This window comes from Cebus imitator, unplaced genomic scaffold (assembly GCF_001604975.1).
Source record: "Cebus imitator isolate Cc_AM_T3 unplaced genomic scaffold, Cebus_imitator-1.0 Scaffold414, whole genome shotgun sequence".
In the NCBI taxonomy this organism is placed as follows: Eukaryota; Metazoa; Chordata; class Mammalia; order Primates; family Cebidae; genus Cebus; species Cebus imitator.
This window is the reverse complement of record NW_016107729.1, coordinates 971752-997806: the sequence shown is the minus strand read 5'-3', so window position 1 is coordinate 997806 and position 26055 is coordinate 971752. Positions and strand designations below refer to the sequence as shown.

The window sequence follows — 26055 nt, the reverse complement described above, 5'->3', positions numbered from 1 at the left end:
AGGATGACTGACTCAGAACCCATGTTCCTAAGGATGATTCTGCACTCAGAACATACTAAGTGCTTGACAACAGTTATTATGATTATTAATTAGGTTGTAGACGAGGGTTGGTGCACTTCTTCTGTAAAGAACCAGATAGTATTTTAGGTTTTGCAGGCCATATGGTCTCTGCTGCAACCATTCACCTCTTCCATCACAGCATCAAAGCAGCTACAGACAATGTGTTAATGAATGTGTTCCAACAAAACTTTATTTGCAAAAATAGGCTGCAGGCCAGATTTGGCCTGTGGTTCATAATTTACTGACCCATGTTGTAGATAAATAACTAATGATAAGAGATGCTTACTGTACGTTTACTAAAAAGCACAAATTACATAAACCCATTTTTGTTTTAAAAAGCACATAAGATAGACACCAAACTGAACATAGTTAGCACTAAATAGTAAAATTACTAGTGATAATTCTTCTTCTTTTAAGTTTTCTTTATTTTCCACAATTGTCCATGTATTGAATGTTTAGCTTCCAAGACATGGTGGAGTCTTCCAGAAACCCAGTTCTAACTCCAAAGTTGAAAGATGACAGTATAAATAACACAAAAGAAGGTGTGTGGCTCCTCCACGCAGAAGGGTTTGTTTGGGTGACTCTGTTCCAGGGCTCCACAAAGATGGCGATAAATCTGACAGGTCTCAAAGGTGGCGTGTATGCAGGTGACCAAAGTCAGCTCTGATCTCCTTACGGTACACTTCAAATTCTAATTAAATCACCTTCATTTCAGAGATCCCAGAATGAAAGAAGAAACGTATTTCTTAGAAACCTTCAGCTAATCCTAAATTCCTTGCATGATCTGGCTAGTTCTTCCTTGGCATGCTCTTGTTCCCAGTCTCCTGGGAAATCCATGCTGTTTCCACACAGAATCAGAGGCTACCTGCACAGATGTACAAGGAACTCCTGCATCTCTGAAATTATCCCACAGGTTCAACATAATACCTACAATTCCACCATTAGAGATTAACCAGACCTGCTCCTGGAGGAGGTATCCTTTCTGCTGCTTTTGAACAAGGCAACCTCAATGTTCTATGAAAGCACTTTGAATACAAGACTCTAAAGAGGTGTAAGGTGGTGTTAGATCATTTGCCATTTGCTCCTTCTGTGCAAGCTTAGGTTTTATTGGGACAGAAGGAAGAAGGCATAGGAAACTGGTTGTCTGAGAGAGTGGGAAAGCGGTGGCCCCAAAGACACAGAACTGAGAGACTAGCCTGAGGCCAGAAACACTCTTTACCACAAGACAGACTTGCCTGGTGCCAGCACTGTGCAGCTTCTGTCCTCTACACCATTCGGCTTTCAGAGCTTCTGATTCTTCTGTCAGAAATTCAGAAGCCAAAGTTCTTTTCACATTTTGGAGAAATAATATACAGGGACCACGTAAGACATTTATCATTTTATCTCTGGTAATAATGGAATCTGAGGCATTCTATCAACTGGCAACACTTTGTCTCAACTACCTCTGTTTGTTCTATTCGCTGGACCATTCTGCTACTGGGCTAGTTTTCCCTCTTCATACAGTTGAACTTGCTAGGTGTCCCAACCCTAGCTGGAATTCAGTATCTGCTTGTTGAATGGATTAGTCTTTTGCATTGTTCTTTCTTTCATTCATTCATTCTGTAAATATCAGTAAGTGCCTACTACATGCCAATATCATATAGGCACTTTTTCCAAGCAACAGCTCTCCTCTACACAGTAATTCTGCTTAACCTCCATGAAGTCTTTCTAGATTAATCCCATATGGGTTGAGTACTTCACTTGCTGCTTGTCTGCTCCAAAGCCTTCAGCATTTCCCCCATTTTCCTGAACACGGGGCACTTCCATGATATTCCTATACAGTTCATGGGCAGAAGATGTTTCTGCCTTCCCTGCATCCCCACTGCCCTCTTTTGATAATAGCTCCCTGGAGAATTTAAATTTTAAGCAGAGAGACAGGTAGGAAACGTTCAAAGCATTTTTGATGGCAGCTTCCGGAACAGACTGCTCTTCCTCGTAGATTTCAGGAGCTGCCTGGTGGTTACTGTCCCTCCACACGTAGCTACTCACACAGCAGCTACTCACACAAACCTCAAAAAGTGAGCTGGAGTTTCTGCCAGTTTTCTTCTTGAGCCTTTACTTGTGATCTACTCTTAGTATGTAGTTTTTCCCAAGGCATACTTTTTCCTGCTCTGCTCAATCTGAGCAGGAATCTCCTCTTTGGTTTCAATGCTAAGCCAACAAACCATTTGAGCACCTACTTCAGGATGAAGAGAATAAATAAATAACTTCTCAAAAATTTCTTCTTTAGAGATTAAATATAATGAACAATACTGTTTTCAAATCATTTTTAATAAACTATTTTAAGAGCTTGGAAACAAATAATGAGACCTCTGATATCACGATAGTACAAATTAAGAGTCTAAGATTATAGCTATCAAAGATAAATGAAGTAAAATGAGGCATGGGATTTACTGTACTTCATTTTTTAATTCCCTTTTATCTAGAAGGTTGTTGTAATAATAAAATGATATGATATAAAGTAAATAGCACCATGCTTGGCACATGGTAAATGCTCAACAGATGTTGTTAATCTGGTTCAAACTTGAGGTGAAATTGACAATGTTTTCACATTAACTACCTTAAAACTTTGCAAACGTTAAAAGATATAGATTTCTAAAGATAAAACCATGACTCTCATAGAACTATAATATGAAGGCATGTCAGAAATTGTATTTAACTACTTAATTAATGAAGGGACCAGGAAGATGTTACAATTGTCTCAAAGGAGAATTCAAACATCAGATACCCACATAACACGGTATAGAATGAATTTATAAATAAATGCAAAAATGGCTTTTACTGAAACTATTGATCCCTCCAAGAACGTTTCATTTGTATTTCTCTATATAAAAATCTTTGCATCTATATCAGTTACCTGCAATTCACAGAGTTTAAAAATAGCTTTACTACACTGAAAGGTGCAAACACCATAGAATCCCATAGCCCAGAATGATGTGATTTAGGCATAGTTTTCTATGGAAGACACCAATAATCCTTTTAATCCACGCCAAAATCTTTTACAATTTTTCTTGACACATCGATCTTAAGCAGAAGTGTTTTGCTGAATTAAACCTATACTCCTTTAAAACAAACTCTTCCCTGATTATAACATTATACATTCAAATTATAAAGCCCTTAGATAGTAAACTATAAAGAAAATAAAAATCTTCATAATCCTATCACTCCAAGGTAACTACTATTAATGCTTAAAGTATATCCATCTGTTTTTTTCTAAGTATTTGTGTGTGCACGAATGGAAATATGTCAACTGTTTCCAACTCAGTTTTAATAAACTTTGTTATAGAAAGTTATCTACATACTATCTAATTGTGTTTTTATATTCCACATTGTAATTCACTCTTTTCCTTAAGATCAAAAACATTTTCCCTTGTCATCATTTTTAATAGCTACAAAATATTTCATTATATGTTAGAACCATAACAAATCCACTACTATTAGAAATTTAGGTTGTAACTAGTGTTTAGTTATTATAAATAAAGCTATGTACCCATTTTCTGACAACCTTTTTCTTGCAGTGGTACCGTTTTACTGAAAAAGCCAAACATTTCACATGGCATCTGAGTTACCAGATGTTGCAATCCTTAGAGTGCCTGATGTGCCTCTTCTGCTTTAGCTAACAGGACTACAGTGGCAGACAAGGATTTGAATTAGAACTGGAATTACCAGCTACCCAGAACAACCACCCTTGTCATTTTCATGAGACACCATAAAGACTTAGTCATGTTTGGAAGTTTAAAATAAGAACTAAGATCATCATGAGCTTTGACAGTCAAGGCCATTTAATTCAAGCTGATTTAATTCAAGATAATTTTTAACACAATAATGTTTATAAGGAAAAATACATTATCTAGGGCTTAGTTTCTTAGAATGAAGAGCCTGAGGAAATGGAGAAAAATAGCTTTCAGGTGGGTAACAAATTGTCAAATATTTTCCTTGAATTTTTTTTTATAGGAGATGGTATTGGATTAGAAACAATAATGTATCAATAGGAGCATGACATGAAACAGCTGGTTCCTCTCATTAAAATATCAGATTCAAGGAGAGGGTGTAGCTCAGAGGTAAGGCACCAGACCGCTGACCAAGAATATCAGCTTCAGTTCAGCTGTCTTCATTTTAAAAATTTGAAAAGGGTCCAGAGAAAGGAAATTATTAAAATGTAAAACAAGGGATCCAAAGTGCTACATGCTGCCATTTAAAGGAAGTGGTTGTTGAACTTGACTCAGAGTAGGTGCTCAATATTTGCTGAATAGTAGAGGTAATAAAAAATTGACATTTAGCTGTGTGATTTTCAGGGGGATGGCAATCACTTAAGCTAGTGCCTTCATTTTAATTCATAAAGTCTACCACTGTTTTCCAACTATTCAAAGATAATGTAAAAAAAATACACTGACCATTTTATTCTCTTGCAATAAAGAATGGACTTTTTCCCATCAAAAAGGCTTCAAATGGAGCCACAGAGTTTGGTTTGGACTAAGAAAAATACTATTATAATAATGATCAGATAATTGCAACAAGCTGCAGAGGGGACTTTTAGAAACAATATCCATAGAGATCTCCGAAAATAGTACAAACAAGGATAGTATAGGGATCCCATAGAAATAAAATATTTTTCAAAAAACAGAAGGTAGACCAGATTCAATGTTCAGGTATTCTGCAGCTCTAGAGGCAAACTGAGTAGATTTTTGCATGTATACAATAAATTGCTGATTTCTCTAAAATAGACGCAATGGTAAATTGAAGCTTGCTACCTACTGCTCACACAAAAGTTGCATATGATGTAAAATCAGGCAATAACAATGTAGCAACATTAGTGTGCCTACCATGTGCCAAGCATGAACCAGGTAGGCAATACCAACTTGGCCACTGTCAGAAAGAGAACACTCAATGGGATGGATGGCAGGACTGAGATAACATGATAATTCTCTTGGTCTTATGTACCTTCTCACCACTTCTGGAAAATCTAAGCCACAGAAACTACCCCATGGTGTTGATTCCTCCCAGTAGTGATGGAGAATCTATTTCTTTGGCAGGCCCTGTCACTCTTCAGTGTTCAGCATTGTTTGCTATTCAGTCCATTCCATTCAACCTTTAAATATATATTATTTGTCAGGCACTTTACAAAGCACAATACCAAAAGCACTTTTCTCAATGTGCTGCTGACTGATTCCTAGATTCTGTAAATAATAAGCAGGTCTGCCCTCACTTCTTCTCATACTCCCTCAGGCAAAATACCTTAATGTGTAAAAATAATGGCCACGTTTCCCTTCACATGGAATCTGAGCATGGCTAACTGACAGAGAACTGAAGCCACAGTGATGTGGGGTCTCCAAATGGCACACCTAAAAGGTGCCACAAGAGGAAAAGTCTTAACTAACATTTTCAACAGACCCATCCTTTGACTATTATCTCAATTAAATATGAGAAGCTGCATTGTCGTTTTAAGTGTTTAGAAGGAAAAAAACCCATGTAACATATCTCATAGTACGCCTGTTCCTTGAAGAAAAAGATACTCAACTTCAAAAACAAATCGGTATTCAGTTACACATTTTTTAAGTATTGTGAAGAACAGAAAGATGGGAATAGGGTGGTTTGGACAGAGGCGTTCCTTGCTGTTTTAGGCTGTCTTGTATTTAATTATACTAAGAGAAAAAAAATGTTTTAAGTAAAATCTTTCATTTTTCTTGTGCTATACTCAATCATTTTAGAGATAAGACACATCTGTAGTTTTTTTAAACATAGGTATGGGAAAAAATAAAATCTAGCACAGGACAGGGACAAGTAATAATAACATAAATATGCTTACTCCTTGATTCTAACAGCCAAACTGTAAGATGGAAATCCTGTTTTCTTTAAAATCTCTATCCATACCATTGATTTTTTGCTACCAAGGTAGCAAGTAACCCCCACTTTCGATATTAGGAGAGTTACCTAAGTATGATAGCATTTCTTTCAAAACAAAGTTTAAGTGAACATGGAAAAGATGAAACAGGGACAGTGAGCATTTCTCAGAAGCAGCAACTTCATGTTGGAAATTGTCCTCTTACCTTCAAAGAACTGCTGCAGGGCCTCATTTTCACCCACCACATCCATGGTGCTGTGGTCCTAGTACTACTTCCTCATAAAACAATGGTTATCAGACCTCAGGAAGTAAGTGTTGTCCTTTTGATTCAAAGCCTACGAATGCTCTTGAAAAATCTTCATTTTCTTTTTATTGGAGTGAAGCATATCTTCGGCTATCAATTTGTTCCCAGAAAGATGGCTGAGTTTTCAAACGTGATTATAAAACTGGAAGAATATGCAACCATGCATTTTTTAAAAATTCATAAAGGAAAGTGGTAGCAAATTCATCTATCTTAATATAGAGAACTGTTTCTACTCTGCCTTTCGTCTTTAAGGACCTTTGTCCTTAGTGACACATGTAATTACATAAATAGGCAATAAATACATAGTCTTATCTCTTATTTGTCCTTTTACACCAGTGTATCTCCACCTTTATCAACTAGATCCATTTAGCTACCACCAAGAAAAGATACTTATTTTTTTAACTTAGAAAAAAGGAATAAATCAATATAATCACTTTCACAGATACCTACAATCACAAGTAATTTTAAAAGGCTTTTGATAATGAAAAGTTAGAATTTGTTAAATATTTCCAAATTTACAGCAAAAACTTAAATACCTTAATACAAACCTGGTTTATTTCCTCTACAGCTTATTTGCTTCCAAAGCATAAACCATAAAGTATGAGAAGTCCCTCTAACAAGCAACAAAACCTTCATTACGAATTTAATAACTCTCACAGCTGAGTCACTAGTAGCTGGACTCACTCCTAAATATAAAACCATACTGAAAAAAATGTTTTATTTTCACTGCTTAGCTATAATTCATTTAATCACAGCCTAAGAAAATACAATTAGGAAATTAAATTATCCTTTCAGCCCCTCCATTTTCTCTCTTTCCCAACTATTTGGAAAAAAAAATAGAATAGTATCATAAAATATTCATATGTTCTTCACCTATACTTACCAATTACTGACGCTCTCTACATATTATATACATATAAAATGTATTTTTATATAAAAATATATATTCATTAAAAATATTTTATATCTTTATATATATATAACATATATTATATACATATTTTATAAAAATATATCTTTCCTTTATAAAATATATATTTTATATAATATATAGAGTATATTTACATATATATGTGTATATATATATCATATATATATATGACTTGTCTTTATGGATCTGAGGCTCAGTGTGACCTTCAAAAGAAGCTCCTAAACATTTTTTCTAAGCTAAACTTAGTTTGCTCATTTTCAAGTAACAGTAAATGTGTGTGAAATTTTAAAATACATGTTTGAAATTATGTCACCTAATTCTAATAATGAAACAATAGACAAATTTGGAAAATATTATCATCTCATATATAATTTCTTCCAGTTTCCAAAATATTTTTTATGGCTTTTTGATTTCTGATTAAGGATCCAATGGATGCCCACGCACTGTCTTTGGTTATGTCTTTTTAAAATACAGAACAGTCCTCTTGTCGTTTTGCTTTGTTTGTGCTCTTCATGATTTTGAGTCTTTTTTTACAGTCCAGGCTCAATGCCTTGTAGATACCCCATTTTCCGGATTTGTCTGTTATTTCATTAGAATTAGTAGGGGACATAACTCCAAACGGATATTTTAAAATTTCACACATATATACGTTACTTAAAAATGATTAAACTAAGTTTAGCTTAGAAAAGGTTTAGGAGCTTCTTTTGAAGTCACACTGAGCCTCAGGTCTATAATGACAAGTCATCAAGTTGTTTAAAGAAATGAATTTTCAACAATTGTGTGAAGCTGTCTGCTGGGTGCAGGAAATAAAAAGATGAATAAATAATAGTCGCTGCCCTCCATAAACTCAAGGCTAGGACATGAGAAAAACACAAGTGACTGTAACTCAGGGCAGACTGATGCTGGGAAAAATGTCTCAAGAAAACAGAGGAAGGAGAGTAATTTAATCTGGGAGGAACTGGAAAGGCACCACAAAGAGCTGGGATGTAAATACACTTAAACAGTGGGTAGGGTGTTTTTTTCTATTTTTTAAATTAACAAATAATAACTGCTTATATTCATGGGGTACACAGTGATATTTCCATACATATAACGTGTAGTGATCAGAGTAATTAGCATATCCATCACCTCAAACATTTATCATTTCTTTATGTTGGAAACATTCAACATCCTCCTTCCAGCTATTTGAAACTATGCATTACTGTTAACTACAGTCAACCTATGGTGGTACAGGATATACTAAACAATGTTTCTTACAACATGAGCAAAGCCTTGGAAGGCAAATAGCACAGATACAGAGATTGTGTGCATAGTGCAGTGAGAGAGGAAATTGGAAAATAGGCTGAAGAAAGATGGTGGTAGTTTATTTCCAATTTTTATGGACACATAATAGTTGTACATACTTACAGGGTACATATATTTTGATACAAACATACAATGGTAATAATCAAATCAGGGTAATTGGGGTATCTATCACTTCAAACCTTTATCACTTGTGTTGGGAACATTTCAAATCCACTCCTTTAGTTATTGTGAAATATACAATAAATTACTGTTAACTGTATTTGACCTGTTGTGCTACCAAACACTAGATCATATTCCTTTTATATAAGTGCATTTTTGCACCCACCTCCCAACCCCCATTACCTTTCCCAGCCTCTGCTATCCACCATTGTATTTACTACTTATGGTTGTAGATTCTGAATGTAATTTGACTATATGCATCATATTCATTCTAAATGTATCTATTGATAGTTTCTATCTGGATGGGTGTGGGGCATGATACAATCCCATCTAACTCAAAGAGATTTCTGTGTCAGAATGTGTTGGCTGAGGCAATAACCAAAGTTTAAGCAGTTAAAAAACTACTGCAAAATCCAGGTAGGCTGTAGTCAAGCTTGAAGTAAGGTGACATAGAACAAAGCACTGGTTACTGACTGGGTATAGGCAGCAAGGATGAAGTCAAATGATTTTTTTTTAAGGATTTATATGCCTTTAAGTAAAATATGAATTAAGATGCCTAAGACATGTAGCCTCTGGTTAACTCTAGACTCCCAGGGAAGCTCCCAGCCAAGTTTCCTGGAGGCCACTGGAAATAAGACATCACACTATAATCCACTGCCAAGTGACGATTCTGGATCCTGTCCACCAGTTCACCAACAGACTTCACGTTCTCACCAGCACAGTGATGTGGCAGGAAGCACCACGAAGAAATAAATTAGATTTCATTTAATGGCCCGAGAAGCTACGGTTAGATTTGGGGTTCCAAACTGAAACACCTCCAAGGCCCAGCAGATAAGTGAGTAAAGTGGGTCTTTTAGCCTTGGTGTCAGGGAGACACTCCAGGATGGTGGGCCATAGAGCAAACCAGGAGTGCATGCCCTGTGCAAGGGTGTAGCCACCCAACAGGTGGAGTCACTCAACTTCACCCAAGTGTTGTCATTCAAGAATGTGGGCTCAGTGTTGTCAAAACAGCAAATTTTAAAAGAGCAGCTTGAAATGCAAATTTTAGATTTCATCATTTTTTAATGTTGGCAATTGTTTAAAAACAAGATGGACAAACAGAAAAATAAACCAAAACACTGTCAAGGACAAATAGCACATCGTGTGAAAACGTAACAGAGCCCACAAAATACCACCTTTGTGCCAAGGTCTGCAGAAAGTGAAGAGAATTGAGAAGGAAGTTGTTGGGGGGGACTAGAAAATCTCTATTACAGAGTCCAGAGCACTCCGCTGAGAGCACAATCCAGCTGGTGGAAATGGGATTTAAGTGGAAATTCCTCTGTGAATAACAAATAAGACACATATTTCCCTGATTACGGTCTTGATGTCTCTTACATTTTCCAACTCTCTTGACACCCCCATTTTGCACAGATTCAGTGAAGAGTTGTCCTCTTGAATAGTAATCTAACCTAGTTGTGGTTTGGGTTTGCTTTGGTATTGACATTTCCTAGAGAGCTCCAACAGATAAACAGGTAAAAGCTGAGCTACTTCAGTTAAATCTGGGAATGTGGTGATGAGAGCCTTGTCTCCCTCTTGAGACTGTCCCTGAGAACTGTAGTTCTAGAATCTAATCCTCATGACTCAGACGTTCCTCGGGAAGTAAACTGTGTGTGAACTTGTTCTCCCTTGAGGGAGAACAAGAGTGGATGCAAGGATAGCAGACATTAGTGCAGGAGCTCGAGTGAAAGATAATTGCTTGGACAGAGTGGTAGCAGTGGATATGGAGGGAAGTGGACAGATTTAAGATGTTTCGGAGACAGCTGATGGAATTTGCTGATAACTGGATTGGGAGTGACAATGACAAATAAAGGAACCCAGAATAAGCCCCAGAATTTTAAGCAACTGAGAGTTCAGCCATGGCAGATTTGTAAGCACAAAAGTTAAACACAAATACAAATTCATACTGCATTGGACTCTTTTTAAGCAGTGTCTTATTTTAAAAAAACAAACATTTTATCTAGGAAAAAATGCAACAATGAAAACCTTTGAAAACAAAAGCCTATGAATAAAAGCAGACCCATTTTAGACTGGATGCACAGAACAAAAACACATAGGATTCTTGTGGTGGTGATGGGAGTAAGCAGAGGTAACAGGTTGCAAGTTTTTTAAGGATTAAGATCCAACGTTTAGAAACCAAATCTTGTTCTTCCAATGTGGATCCTTAGTCAAAGGCTGTGAATTGTCTTCAAGCCAAGAGAAACCATGAAGAACACTTGATTCAGTCTTTATTGGAGGCCAGAAAGGAGTGGCGACCTACTTGACCTTCCCTGTTTTCAGGAGCCAAACCTGGACCAGATTGCAGGTCTGAGTGACTCTCAACCCAAAACTGTCTCCATTAAGCCAGGCTCTCACCCCAGCTCTAAACCAATTTCTAAAAACTTGTCCAAGAGTCTTCCTCTTTAGAATTGGTAATCTTGGCAATTAAATTCTGTGTGGAAACACTCTCCTGAACATAATCAGCACTCTGGTTCTTCCTTTTCTGTTGCTTTGCTCTAACAGTTCCTCCTTTCGTCTTTGCAGGCTGCTTCTTCTCTGTCATAGTAACTCAGAGCTCAGTGCTGTAATTCATCTCCAAAATGTCCCTAAAGCTCCCATCTGATCCCATGGCTAACTACTCCCAAAATTATCTCCTGGACTGACCTTATTAAATTTAGACTTGCATACCCAATACCTACTTAACATCTCTACTTTGATGCTCAGTGGGCACCTCACACTTGATGTATTGCCCAACGCTGAAATTCTGTTTTGCACGTATCCAAATTTTCCCCCACCATATATTTCCCCATCTCAACAAACTGCAATAGCTCAAGCCAAAAGCCTAAGATTCTTTCCTTTCCTCTCTCTGAAATGCAATTCATCAACAATCTTGTCAGCTTTTATTTTTTATTTTTGGAATGAAGGCACATATAATTGGGCTAATAATGCTTGGTTCATAATACACTACCGATGTTCTATGCATAATTCTTATTCATTTGTTGGCGCACTTAGTTTTTAAAAATTTTTAGAGGGGGGCATGCTCTATGTTGCCCAGGCTGGAATATAGTAGCTATTCACAGGTGAAATCATAGCACACTAGAACCTTGAACTCCTGGCCTCAAGGGATCTTTCCACCTGAAACTCCCAAATAGCTGGGACTACAGGCATGCACCACTACACCCAGCTCATGTACTTACTTTTAATGACAAATGAACCACCCCAAAACCCACCAGCTAACCCAGCAACTAAAACATTACCAGTGACTTACTCATAGATTTACTCCTCCTCTACCTCTCTCACACCCAGAGGTAACCACTATCTTGAATTTTACTACTACTTTTTAAGTTCTGTCACGTCAGTGCCTAAATAGCTGTTCAGTTTTAGCTGTTTTTGACTTTTATGTCAGTTTTCTCAGAATTGCTTTTTCATTCTGTATCATTGTGCTGCATGTAGCTGGTATTCATTCATTTTGCTGCCACGTAACAATCATTCTGTGAACACATTACACCCTCTGACATGTAAACATTTTAATTTATTCCAGAACATTCTTTCATGTGTGTTCTGGGGAACTTTGTGCATTTTTCAAGTACATACTGAAAAGTGAAACTGCTGATTCATGGGTATGCAATTTTGTTTTTTTGAGTCAGGAGCTCACTGTACTCAAGATAGAGTGTAGTGACACAATCATGATTCACTTGTGGGCTTAAGTGATTCTCCTACCTCAGTCACCCAAAGAAGAGGCATGAGCCACCAGGCCTGGCCCAACTTGTCTAGTGAATGGTTTTTCACAGTGGATATACCAATTGATACCCCTATCAGCAATATGTGAGTGATATTATTGACTAAAACCCTCTCCAAAACTTGACTTTGTTGTGTTTCTTCATTTTCACCAATCAAATGAATTTGAACATGTCACTGTCATCTTCATTTACATTTTCCTGATTAAGAGATGAAAACCTCTTAATATGTTTATTGGCCCATAATGCACTTCTAATTGTGTGGAAAAACTGGTTCAGTCTTTTGCCCATTTCTGTGACATTGTCCTTTTTTGTTGGTTTGTAGAATTTCTGTATACATTCTTGATACTATTACCAGCTATGTTTAGTATCTTCTCTCAGTTTGTAGTTTGGCTTTATTTTTTAATTTTTATTTTTTAGAGACGGGGCCTCCCTATGTTGCCCAGGTTGGACTTGAACCCATGAGCTCAAGCAATCTTCCCACCTCAGCCTTCCAAGTTTTGATGGACAGAATTTTTTTTCCTTTTTTTTTTTTTGTGGAGACAGTCTATTTTGCCCAGACTCACCTCAAACTCCTGGGCTCAAGCAGTCCTCCTGCCTCCACCTCCCAAAGTGGTGGGATTACAGGCATGACACCATGCCTAACCATTGATGCACAATTCCTAAGTTAATAATTTATAATAAAGCATAACTTATTTTATTTTATGGTTATCTCTTATAGTTTCTTTCTGCTTCCAGTCTAAGAAGTTCTTCCTAAAGGGAATAGGATCAGGAAGATAATCACTTATATTCTCTAAATATATTTCAATTACATTTTAACCTATAATTCCAATATATTTTCTACATCATCATCCTGTCTCAATTTTAAAGAGCATGCTTCTAATGTATCAGGTTGAAAAGTATTCTTCCCTTTATAGATTACTGAGTTATTATTAAAAGGTATACCGATTTTCTTTAGTCTTTTTATTTATCCTTTTTAAGTCATCAACAAACTTTTCACGAGTATTTGATTCCCTTTCTTTCAAATCTCTTACAGCATCTCCTGGATTTGTTTCTCTTTTTATTTAGGTACTTTCTCCAAAAGTGGTTTTAGTTTGTTTGGAAAATCTTCTGAAGCCTTGATAGCACATGTTTTTATTAATGCCCTCACATTAGAATAACTATTTTCAGAACATAAAATTCTAGGTTCAAAGTTTTTTTCATGTTCAATTTCACATTCTTGAGCTGGGCATGGTAATGATGGTTTTTACTATAACATACTCCAATGTCCTTTTGTCTGTGGCTGAAGTCACCTACAGGTAAGATTAACGAAATCTCTTAACAGGACTTCAGAAAACCAGCTCTTTCATACACTGCTGCTGTGAATACAAATTGGTTAACTTTTCTGAATGGCAATCTAATGATACAGATCAAACACTTAAAAATACATATATATCTTGACTCAACACTTTTATCTTCAGGCATCTACATGAAAGAACTCAACAATGTCCAAGTATACAGCTAAGGCTACTCATCACAGCATTATAATATAAAAAATAAACTGAAACAACCTCATCTCCAAACACAATTAAATTATGCTAAAATTCTATAAACAGGAATTAGGACGTATAGGTTTACCCACAGGGAAAAAGTATTTAATGTTTAGATTTAAAAAGCAAAAAAGCCTACATTTTGTTTCAAAAATATGCATATGTAAGTAGAAAATACCTGAAAGCTGAAAGGCTACTCTCCAAAAATATTAATAACAGCTTTCTCTAAACAGAGACTGAAGTGATTTTTCACTTTTTCTTTTTGCTTTTCTGTACTTACTATATTTCTACCACAAACCCCTTTGCTACAATTTCTCCAGTTGAGTCAGTTTTACAATTTGGAACACAGAGATCAAGTGGTTCTATAATCAGTGTATACTTTGCATGTACCATTCTTTCAACCCACACCCCTCTAAACCCTTTTGACACACATCAAACTCATTTACATCTGTGTTCCTCCAATATCATTATAATGGTCAACATATATAAAACATGAATACACTACATCAAGACGCTCAAGAATACATCTCTGGGATAAAATCTGACTGCCTTCTATTATATTTCAATGAATCACCAAAATAAAGGGATTCCTTCAATTACAGAGAGAATAATTAGAACAGCAACATTCAAACTTTGTAGCAGCAGCAGTATTTCTTCAAATAAATTCTTTTTTGAAGCCCAATATATAAAACAGACAAAAATAAAGCCATTCTAGAGGTGGGGGCCTTGGAAAGTGAGTAATGTCCACTCAGCCTTCTTCCTTGCCTCTCACAAGGAGGGAAACTGCTGTGTAGTTTGAAAATTACTATTTAATACATTCTGCTACTAAATGCCATGTCAGAGCTAGAAGAGAAAACATACACACACTCAATCTAACATTTATTTATTTCCGGGTTTTTTTTTTTTTTTTTTTTAACTATAAATTACATTCCACTAGTACACCTGTAATTCTTCATAGTGTGTTCAACTGAAGAATAAGCTAACACAGCATAGGTCAGTTTAAAAGAAATCATAGTATTTCTTAGAGCAATTTGCAAAAGGGGAAAAAGTCTTAGGCCCACTCTCTGGAAATAAATATCAAGTAACCATAAAAATATTCAGCCATTTTTCAGTTATTCAAGGAGTTCACGCATGGTCCCACGCAGGGCATCAGAGTTCCTCTTTGAAATAACCCAGCTTTGCCAATGACATCTCTTTTCTCAACTGCATAACTTCCCAAAACATCTGATCAACTATACAAACAGAAAAGAGAGATATTTAAATCATAAAATACCATCTTCATTATTTTTAATGTTTTGCCGAAAACTTGTTAGCTGAAATGTCAATTGTGCATTTCCTAAAGGTGTACCTACATTTTTTTCAATAATTCACATAAACTTTTCCAGACTTGTGACCATCCCAGTTTTATCAATAAATAAAGCAAATGTCACCAGTTTTGTCACAATTATTTGTTAAATACATCAGAGGCTATCACTTTAGCTCAAGAAAAGGTAGCCATTTCAGTGTCCTGAATAAATGTCAATGCTGTTACCTTAAGTTAGTATATTCAGTGCTCAATTATTTGAGTTATTCTGTAACTTATGATTCTTCTTGCTCTACTTTGCTATATTGTGGCCATTTTACTCTTCATTAACACTAACAGAGGGTGAAGAGGAACAAAAGCAAACAAGACAATCCAGAAAACTCAGTAGCATTGTTTGTGAGTAATAAAAAGGCTTCGGATAAGGCTCAAATTAGAAATAAAAATGCATGTGGAAGATGAACTATAAATTCAATTATCTGTACTTCTTTAAGTTCCCACTCTAAATGGAAAAACATTGGTTCCTTATTTCAGACAATAAAAGGTCTCTGTTTACATGATCAGATTATATTCATTTAGATTAATGGTTCTCAATCATGGAAGATTCCAGTACTACCACTGCCACCACTCCTCCGCCAGGTCGATTTGGCAATGTATAGATAACACTTTTCACTGTCCTATGTGGGGGGTGCTATAGGTATCTAATGAGTAAAAGCTAGGGATGCTATTAAACATCCTACAAATGTACAAGACAGTCTCCACACAACACAGAATTACCCAGCTCAAAATATCACCAGTACCAAGTTGAGAAACTCGGCTTTAGATTTAGCTGCCCTAAATCCTTTGTTAGTACAAGGCACATATAGTAAACAGATTTTAAGACTTGTTTACAAGTAAACAAGACTTGTTTAATACTTGTTTACAATAAACACACATAGTAAATGATATGTACTAAATATCATGAAGTGGAAGAATGACAGAAACCAGAGAAGATACTGCTTTTATTATCATCACCCTCACCATTCATTACTTGTAACACTTTCTTCCTATTTTCATAAATTATCTTTCATCTTTCCTACAAACTTCTTAAACAAACAAAAATATTCTTGACAACTATACTTAACATAAATTTTCTGTTCTCTAGCTTAAATGATATTAGCCACCAACAGGTATTCAAAAAGATTTCAGTTTTATTAAAGTCAAAAAAAGTATTATACAGTTTAAAGACTGCTTTTATGTTACCAAGCCTTTTGAAATTCAACATTAATTAGGTTATTAGGTTAACAGGTTTTATCCCTATTGTTTTAGGCATCAAAATCTAACTATATGGGATTCTAAAGAAATATAACATTTTTCAACATACCAGACCTTGAGAAAGGCTAAACTAAGTTTTTACCAGCATGACTAATTTCTCCATAGATTTAAGATTCACTGGTTTACATGACTGAAAGACGGTAGGCTTCAACTAGCGTTTAAGCAAGATAATAAAATTCAGTGCCTAAAAAATATACAGAGGGAAATTTCGCAAAACTTCAAATGCAAACTGGCATAGGCTTGTCCCTAGCCCACTATCTGCTATTTTTATTTTTATACAATCATTTGTACTCAAGAGATACTCCTTTGGAGCTGTCCGGTCATATTAGTTTTTATGCCTGATATTTAAGATATGTAGCTATAAAACCATATAAAACTGTATTACAAAATATTAACACACTTGCATGAGGTTGGTTTTCCTGGATATATCACCTGCACGTTTCTGCTGATTTAGAATATGATAATCTTTATTCCATTAAGAATTATCCTCACGACCGCTTTATTAATTCACACGTGAAAGTAGAAAATACAGGGAAAACTTAATTGTTAGCTCCATCTTGGTTTCCATCAATTAAAATAAATCAGACCACTCTGTGGGCTTGCTCATTTTCATCTCTTAAAGAGTTGATTCAATGAGCTTGGAACTCTCTTCACATTTACCATCCGGTTTATCATATACCTCTGATGAGTTAAAACTAATCCTGCTTAAAATTCAAAATTAAGAGTAAAATGAGGCAAATAAAATAATTAAACTATAATATTGGTTTAAAGACATTTGTTCCCAAATTCTCCACAAATTTTATTAGAACTATAGAAAGAATTCAATATAAATGCACCAGCAATAAAGTTGATACATGCATTACTACTACGTCCTATACTTTTGAACTTTTATGTAAAGATTAATAATTAATCAAGAACACTCACCATCCTGCTGTTTCACGAGTCCCTGCTGAATGTATCGAATGTATGTAAAAAAGTTACATACAGAAGTGATCTAGGCCAAATGGAAAAATGTCGTGAATGGTCAAATGTATCATGTTAAAGCAAGCTTTATTAAAATTCATGGTTAAGTCACTTACCCTGTATCTGCAAAAAGGAGAAATATAATAATAGTTGCTTGAGTCCCCTAATTTAATTCTGTGTTTACAGGACTTACTCTGGCCAGTAAGAGCACATTTTCTGTAAAATAATGATAAATTTCAGTTTTTTGAAATTAAAAGCATTTGCCCCTACCTTCTGTATAAGTTACCTACTCATTTGGTTAGGTAACAAATATTTAAGAACCTGCTATGTACCAGGCACAGTTCTAGATGCTGGGCTACCGTGATGAAAAGGACAAAGTCTCTGCCCTTGTGAGACTTACATTCCATTAATAGTATAAGTTTAATGCCATAACATTAACCATAATTCTAGAAACAGAAACTAGGTGTTTTCCATATATGTCCCATCTTGGAACAAATTTACAAACGAGTAATCAGCTGCAGGACAGCTCTCAGCTTTCCATCAGGATTTCAACTTCTCAGTTGAAAATATCCTCATGATGACTGTTCAAGTCTCAAAGCATGTTGATAGCTTGCAGGGTAATAGTTTCCAGGTGGGGTATTTGTTTATTTGGTTGGTTGGTCGCTATACATGCATTTAATGTGGGACCTAGGGAGAAGTACAAAGGAATAAGCTGCCTTATAAAAATACTGAATCTTAACAATCGTATATCAAGTTCACTAAATTTCACACCACCCTTTCTATTTGCATATGACAAAAAGCTAAAATTTTGTATCAAGGCTTCCTGACTGGGATTAGGCTATCAGCCTCTTGAGGGCAGGGACTTTGATTCATCTTTAAATGCTGGCACCAAGCATGTGCCAAGCACATAGCACACATTCAATGACTGCTGCATAAGTAATGACCCATCTTGGTTCTGTGAGGTAAAGCTGGCATGTCTATCAGGCTGGACTTGCAGCAGCTCAGCTGTCGCTATCCTAAGCTAGAAACCTGGCTTAATGCAACTATCACTCCCCATCAATGCAAAATTAGCATAGCTCTAAGTAAAGTGAGTAGCCAATAGCATTTTATGTTGACAGTACAAATTATATAGTAAATACATTAAACAACAATAAGTTTCAGCGATCCTTAAAACAAATATAATACAAATATGCCTCTATATTAAGAACACACACAACAATGTGTATTTGAAATAGAATAATTTTTGAGGTGGCAATTAAAATCACAAACCAATTCCTACATTTCTTCAAAAAGCTATTTCTTTATTGTTTCTTTATTAGCAATTCCTTTAATGATCTGTAACAATATTTAAAAGCACTAACTACTAGCTTGAAGAGGATAGAAGATCTAGAAACTTAAAGCACAAAGTGTTGGAAATCTGTGGAACTTCCAAAAGTATAATTTACACAAGAGGAAAATGTGCCATCAAGCTGCTAAAAATCAATTTATACACTATTCTTCTGCAAACAGATATATACCTGCTGGTCTACTACTTAGTTTAATTTTGAAATGGATCTGGTAAGGTGGCTTTAAGTATCAACTTTTAAAATAATAAGTGTTTCTTTTTTTTTAACTTGTAAGTTCAAGAGTACATGTGCAGGATGTGCAGGTTTATTACATAGGTAAACATATGCTATAGGGGTTGTTATATACATTATTTCATCACCCAGGTATTAAGCCTAGTATCCATTATTCTTCCTGTTCTTCTTCTTCTTCCCATCCTCCACCCTTCCATAGGCTGCAGTGTGTGTTGTTCCCTTCTATGTGTCCATGTGTTCTCATCATTTAGCTTCCACTTATAAGTGAGAACAGGCAGTATTTGGTTCTCTGTTCCTACATTAGTTTGCTAAGGATAATGGTCTCTAGCTCCAGCCACGTCCCTGCAAAGGACATGATCTCATTCTTTTTTATGGCTGCATAGCATTCTATGGTGTATAGTGTTTCTTAAAAGATCTCATTTCTAAGCCATTTTGTAAACTGGACACACTAATATACTTGTAGTTAAGCCAGGATTCAATGCCAATAGACCTTTGACCTCCAACTCCAATTTTTTTTTCCAAATATGCTACACTACATTAATATATCTCTGTAACTCTAGACCCAAGATTTCAAATCCTTGTTTGGCCATTTTCATGTGAGAATGTCAACATGTCTACATCTAGACCTGTAATCTCCTTCCACAAACCAAAGCCTTTCCTGTAAATTTCCACAATCACTTCAAATCAGTCTTCCAGTCAGACATGTCTCTTTTCTCCTTTACCCATCCCCCCACCCCAATCTAACTTTTCTTTCTTAAAATCTCTCACATCTACCCCTTCCTCTCCATACACTCACCATCCTTTGAACATGGTTTGATTTCTTGTTTCTAGACCTTCAGTTGTATGTACTGCTCTTTATCCAAATCCCCCTTATGCTTCAAACACCTAAACCAAATCTCTCTCCCTTCAAGAACAGTACCTAATCATAGATGGAATGATCTTACCTTCTTCAAAACCCTCAGTGCTGTGCCACTGATTTAGTCAATATCTTCACACTCTAGCTCACAAGAGCCATGGCCAGAGCCATACTTCACATTTCATAAAAGAAGACACTATCTTCCTTCAGTTTTTTCCACGATATGCATCACAAATGCCTTGGTTTCTGGCCCCATTCCCACAAGCACAGTATCCTTAAACTTTGTAAACTGCTCTCTAAATCTAAACTAAAGATACTATAAAACCACTTTAATTTGATATCCCCATTTGTTACCATTTGATATGTGCACATGTATGATATGTGTGATATATAATGCAAGCACAAATTTTAAATTCTACATTAAAACTGTCATATGCTATATTTAAAATGAGGCATAACATAGACTTTAAAAGTACAAAAACTGCTATGATTAAATTTAATTCTCCATATTTGAGGTGGAAGGATCAGAAAAAAAATACTCTTGTGTTTGTAGAATTTAAGAATGTAATATTTTCCCTAAAATTCAGAGGCTACTGTGGTACAGGTGCGGCACTAGGGGAGTGAGGTGGACATGTGGCTTACAGAGCAAATCAAATATATGACTAGGAACCCTCCAACAAACGGTCACCTCAGTAACAACATTCTGTAATCTTGCTGAGAATGTAACGAGCATTAACAGGAAACAGAAAGGCATACACAATTCCCACAACAGCTTTAACACAGACCTATTGGTTCATCTCAACCAGTCTTTTCCTCTTCTCACTTTGAAATAACCCTGACAGCAGGCAGTTATGCTTTCTACGAGTGCTCTCAGGCTTTCCAGTCCCCTATATTGATCTGGCTCTTAGCAATTAATAAGCATCTTTCCCAAAAGCTTTCAAAGTCATTTTCTAAACAGAAGACAAGACACAATTATGCTGTGGTTTTAGGCAAAAACTTTCACCTTTGCCAGATGTGTTAATCACTGTTGGTTTCCGTTATTCCTCCTCATAGGACTGGATGGGAAAAAAGTCTGTCCTCTATGACATGTGGGAGTCTTATCTCTGAAGGTTTATAATTCTCAAGTAAGACTCACATATGAAAGATAAAACTGATTGTTTATTAAAGTGAGAATCCTTTATAAACACAATGTGAAAGGAGAGCACTCGGCAAGTCTTTTTGGTACACTGTGTTCATGATTGACATGATTTAGTCTAATTCAGTATCTTCCCAAACTACTTTTGATGGTCACCTTCAGACAGAAGTATTTTATACAGAAACCCAGGACACATGGCTATATATATATATACATGTAATAAACAAAAATTCTGCTTATGACCCACGAAACTGATTTCACAATGCACTAATAGGTCACAGTATGAGGTTAACACATACACACACAACCACTCAGGTTTCTAGCTCTAGTTCTATCATATATGTATATTATCGTATTGGGTTGGTGCCAAAGTAATCATGCTTGGTGCCATTACTTTCAATGGCAAAAACCACGATTACTTTTGCACCAATCTATAATTAAAAGGGCTCTCCTTTGATGCTAAATCTGAAATACTATATTCCACACTGTCTCAGGAATTCGTCTTTGGGCTATACAGACTCTAAAGAGAAATCTGAGGGAAATATAACTACATTTAAAACCAGAAAAACTAAATAACTGCAACCCAAAACATTTTAAAAACTCAGTCACTTTCACAAGTCATGCATGGAAAAACCTACTTCGGTCCACCACATTCAACTGCAGAAGCTTTCACAAACCGGATAGGTTGTAATCCCACTGGTTCAATGCTTAGAGTATTGTTTTCCACAGCCTCCAGAACAGCCGAAGCCAACTTAAAAAAATATATATTAGATATTACACTGGCAGAAAAACATCAAAATTGTATTCTACAGTAAACTAATTTTATAAATTCTTCTCCCAAATTCCACTAGCTTGGCTTTAGCAAATGAAAAAAAAAAAAAATCACACAATTTTGGTTTATTTTATAATCCAAACACTGTTATGAAAGGCAATTCACTTATGGTAAAATAACTTTCCTCATTATCTGGATGAGGATTAAAGGCATTAATTCCAGTCTCTGTTCACTTCTTACCCACAATTAATATCTACTGTTAATGCCACTTCAAAATTGATATCCTAAAGCTTTATTCTGCTAAATGTATACAATATTTTTAAACACTGGTCATTTATAACACACTAATATATATTAATTAGCTATATATTTTCTGAATTTGTATTTACGTGCACAAGAGTGAGTCTACAAAAAATTAGCTGAATTATCAAACATTAAATGCCCAGATGAAGATGGCAGGAATTGATAACAGATTTGAAACAGGCAAACTTCTGTAGTCTGTCAAGGTTACTAATACTGAATGGCCTACCTGAAACCACATACAGAGCTACAATGAACAACACATATTCATATCAAAAGTCACATATCAAAAATGTTCATCTTAACTTCTGATAAGTAACATTACAATTAAATCCTTGAAAGGCTTAACATAAGACTCTTAGGATTAAATTTCTTATACTTTAATTGACAGGATATTTGTAAACAAACCTTTCACATGTAAGAACAAATTAAAATTATAGCTTAAAATTTTTATACTGCCTTATTTTTCTAAGTTTTTTGTATCTACTTAATCTATTTCATTTTATCCTTTTAACAATCCTGTGGCACTGGCAAAGACATTATTTTTCCTGTTTTAAAGTTAAAAAAATAGGATTTTTTAATCATGTACAGATAGACACAACAGATGCCTTTAACAGAGTGTGTAGAGAACTTTCCTTACACTGAACCTTAGATAGCAAATCAAGAAATAAGCCCTATCCCCTATATCTAGTTAATACCTGACTCCAACGCAGTACATGTGAGCGTGAATGAGCCTCTGCTTATATAAGGATGTTCAGTAACTGAATGCCAAGAAATTATCATGATTCTAATATGGAATGGCAAAAATAGTAAAACATGACATTTTATAATAACTTATTTATGTAAGAGATATTAATATGTAACATGAGTTAGTTTAAAAAAGATAGAAACAACTATAATGTATTCCTAACATGAAAAAAAAGTTACCTCGCTTTTTGAGAATGTTAAACATGGAAAGATATCTTCCTGGTAGATTTTGTCTAAAAAAGGACACGTCCTGTCCATTGTGGGCTCATCCTTCCACGATCGGAACTCATTATACAAGGATAAGTCAGCCTATCAAACAAACCAAAGGAAAACACAAAACACTTTTTAAAAAGTACAAACATAACCACTTTACAAAACCAAAACTAATTTAAACATCACTGAAAAAATGCTCTTCATTTAAAATAATAAATTGAACCACTCTTGATTAGTTATAATACCTGGTAGCAGTTTTCCTTTTAAAAAATGACTCCCAAATAGTCAATTAGCCTTTTTCCATTATCATCCACTACCATGTTCAATAATGCTAACACTATCCTCACCCTGAGCCCCTTCTCCCATCCCCACACAAAAAAGCTGGAGTTCCTCTTAAGACACAAGTGGCACTCTATTCAGAATATAATAAATGAAGACAAGTCTTTTCTAAAAATAATAAAAAAGTAATCTGGAACCTAATTAATTGAAGTGTCTGAATAAACTGAGACTGGCTGAACTGTGAAACCTAGTTTGGGATCAAAAATTATACCAATTGTTCTACTATAACTTGAAGGCATTCCCAAAAGAACTGTCAAAACGTTTATTGCAGAAGCAATAGGATTAAAAAAGAACACATAAAGCCTCCTAAACTGACTACCTTAAAATATAACATTTATTTAGATATTTTTGACATATTTTTGGCAGCCAGCAACTACCATCTTAGGCATCAGTAATAATCCACTGCTGGCACCTGCCTTCCTATTTACTCTTCCAGCTGTCCCTCTCTTTTCCACCTCTGTAATAAATTTTCCGAGTATTCTTCCTTACAGATTCTCAGATTCCCTAAGTGCAGCTCGATACCATCTGCTGGAATACAAAGTTCCACTGACATCAGCCACCCAAACTAGAGCAGTCTCCTTCATCCTATAGCTCTAAGCCACTCTTGTCCAGAAGCACTGGACACACCATAAATGATGCACTCACTACAGCTACAGCCTGCCTTTAGTATAGCTTAATCAGATGTGCAAGTAGTCTACAAGAATCTAACAAAGAGCTGAGGGTAACCAAGCTTTCCTACAGACTTCCTTTTAGGGTGTATAAGGGCAATTTCCATGAGAATTTTTTTTAGCCCAATTCATAAATTCCTCGAATCAAAGCTAAAAGCAAAAAAATAAATAATATTAGCATATAAGCAATACTTACATTTTCAAATGCATTTTCTTTCTAAAGTTACTGAGAAAATGGACATAAACCCCAAAGCAGGTAAATGGTACTCTAAGGAAAGATTCTAGTTCAAAGGCAGTAATTTAAACCATTTATTAAGAGCTGACTTTGTGCCAGAAACTACTGTAAGCACTTTACAAACATTTAATCCTCACAACTGTGCAAGACAGATATTACGATCCCCATCTGTAACTTGCCCAAGATTGCATAGCAAGAAAGAAGTAAAGTCCAAATTCAAATCTAAGTGGCTTGATCCCAAAGCCTTGCACTTGGCATCTACGTCTGCAAGTGTGCATGTGTATTTTAAATGTTACAGAAGACAAACTGCTGCTTCTGTCATGACTGAGTGTCCCACCGTATTTTCTACAAAAACATAGACATGCATCATTTTCTTCCAGATTGTTACATATTTTTATAAGACTTAACACAGGTCAAATTTATGTAACTCCTTTGTCTAGTAAGACTTTTTGACAAGCTTTTTATGAAACATCAGAATATAACTCATACCTGGAAAGCAAAGGTTATTATTTTGAAGTTATATGCTGCCTACACACATTTTAAAAGATTTCAAAAACTTAAAAATGAACCTTTACAATGTTCCATGAGAAGACATTCTAATTTTGTTAGTGTAAATGGGGGGAAGTACATAATTACTTATACATACTGAGTGAGAAACAGCAAAAATACAAGTTGTACCAGGCAATTAAAAAGGCTATCTAAATTCCAAAGAATTCAAATTAAAGTCAGGACAAAAAAAGTTCCTTAAATATTTCACAGAAACCAGTGTAAATTTTGGATTAGGTTACATTCAGATTTAACCAAGTATTGAACTTATCTCTTACCAGCATGTTTTTTATTAATAATTCGTCAAAATGCAATTCAATTACAACAGGTTAACATTGGTTATTCCATTTAATAAACTCCTGGTTTCCATACAAAAATTTAACAAGCACACACATTTCTTCAAGATTAATGATGGACTTGAAACAACAATGTAAAAGATGGCTTCTAAGAAGAAATGGGAGAGCTTCATAAATTATTGATAAATCCTCTTAGAAATGCATTCTCATAGTATGCAATGATTAAAAACAATTTTTATTCTAAACAGCTCTAAATATTTATATATTATTTCAGTTATCTTTATAACACATCTTTTAAAATAATGACACTACCATTATTTCTTTTAAAAATTTTTAGTTATTATGGATACATAACAACAGTAGCCTTACATAGTTGTAAGTGTCTGAATAATTGAGACTGGTTGAACTGTGAACCCTAATTTGGGATCAGAAATAACACTAATTGTTCTACTCTAACTTGAAATTTCACTTAGCAAAATGTCCTCAGCATTACAGAGTTGTAAGGCTACCATTATTTCTATTTTTTGTTGCTTAATTATCTGAATTAACTCTAGGACTCCCTTACTGATATAAAATTCCTTCTTCTCTCTGAATTTAAATAAAAATGCACTGATCTTTAAGAAAATCATCTTATTTTCACATATTTCTTATGTTCATATTTTGTAAGAGCACTCTAGCAATAAATTTTGACTAGTTAGATCACGAAAGCTACCCACTATTCTCTAGACAACACATAACAGTTTCCTCCCTTAATCAAATATCGAAATTAAGAAACTTACCAAGTTTCCAGCAGGTACTCCAAGGTCAGTCAGGTAGAGAATGGAACTGAAGAATCCCTGAAAGCAGCCAGCTCTAGATAAAGCCTCCCCCATC

At 35.3% G+C, this 26055-nt stretch overlaps 2 protein-coding genes across 8 annotated transcripts in view; both read right to left on the bottom strand.

Annotated features, from left to right (window-relative positions):
• MYRFL (myelin regulatory factor like) overlaps window positions 1–6518 on the bottom strand; it is a 124572-nt gene extending 118054 nt beyond the window's left edge. For 3 of the 5 annotated variants that reach the window (XM_037731624.1, XM_017509271.2, XM_037731625.1), the window contains exon 1: window positions 6147–6514. In XM_037731624.1, the coding sequence (XP_037587552.1) occupies window positions 6147–6192 (46 nt within the window). In that variant the 5' untranslated portion in view covers window positions 6193–6514. Of the gene's footprint in view, window positions 1–6146 lie in introns of all 5 variants that reach the window. The other 2 variants (XM_037731627.1, XM_037731626.1) reach the window with 2 other exon arrangements.
• Window positions 6519–13190: 6672 nt separating this feature from the next.
• Window positions 13191–26055, bottom strand: part of LOC108289751 (RAB3A interacting protein) — a 66189-nt gene continuing 53324 nt past the window's right edge. Inside the window, exons 7-11 of one of the 3 annotated variants that reach the window (XM_017509287.2) lie at window positions 23066–23194; window positions 21705–21817; window positions 17615–17714; window positions 17460–17529; window positions 13191–15153 (exon numbers count right to left, since the gene is read on the bottom strand). In XM_017509287.2, the coding sequence (XP_017364776.1) occupies window positions 15071–15153; window positions 17460–17529; window positions 17615–17714; window positions 21705–21817; window positions 23066–23194 (495 nt within the window). In that variant the 3' untranslated portion in view covers window positions 13191–15070. The remainder of the gene's footprint in view (window positions 15154–17459; window positions 17530–17614; window positions 17715–21704; window positions 21818–23065; window positions 23195–26055) is intronic. The other 2 variants (XM_017509288.2, XM_017509286.2) reach the window with 2 other exon arrangements.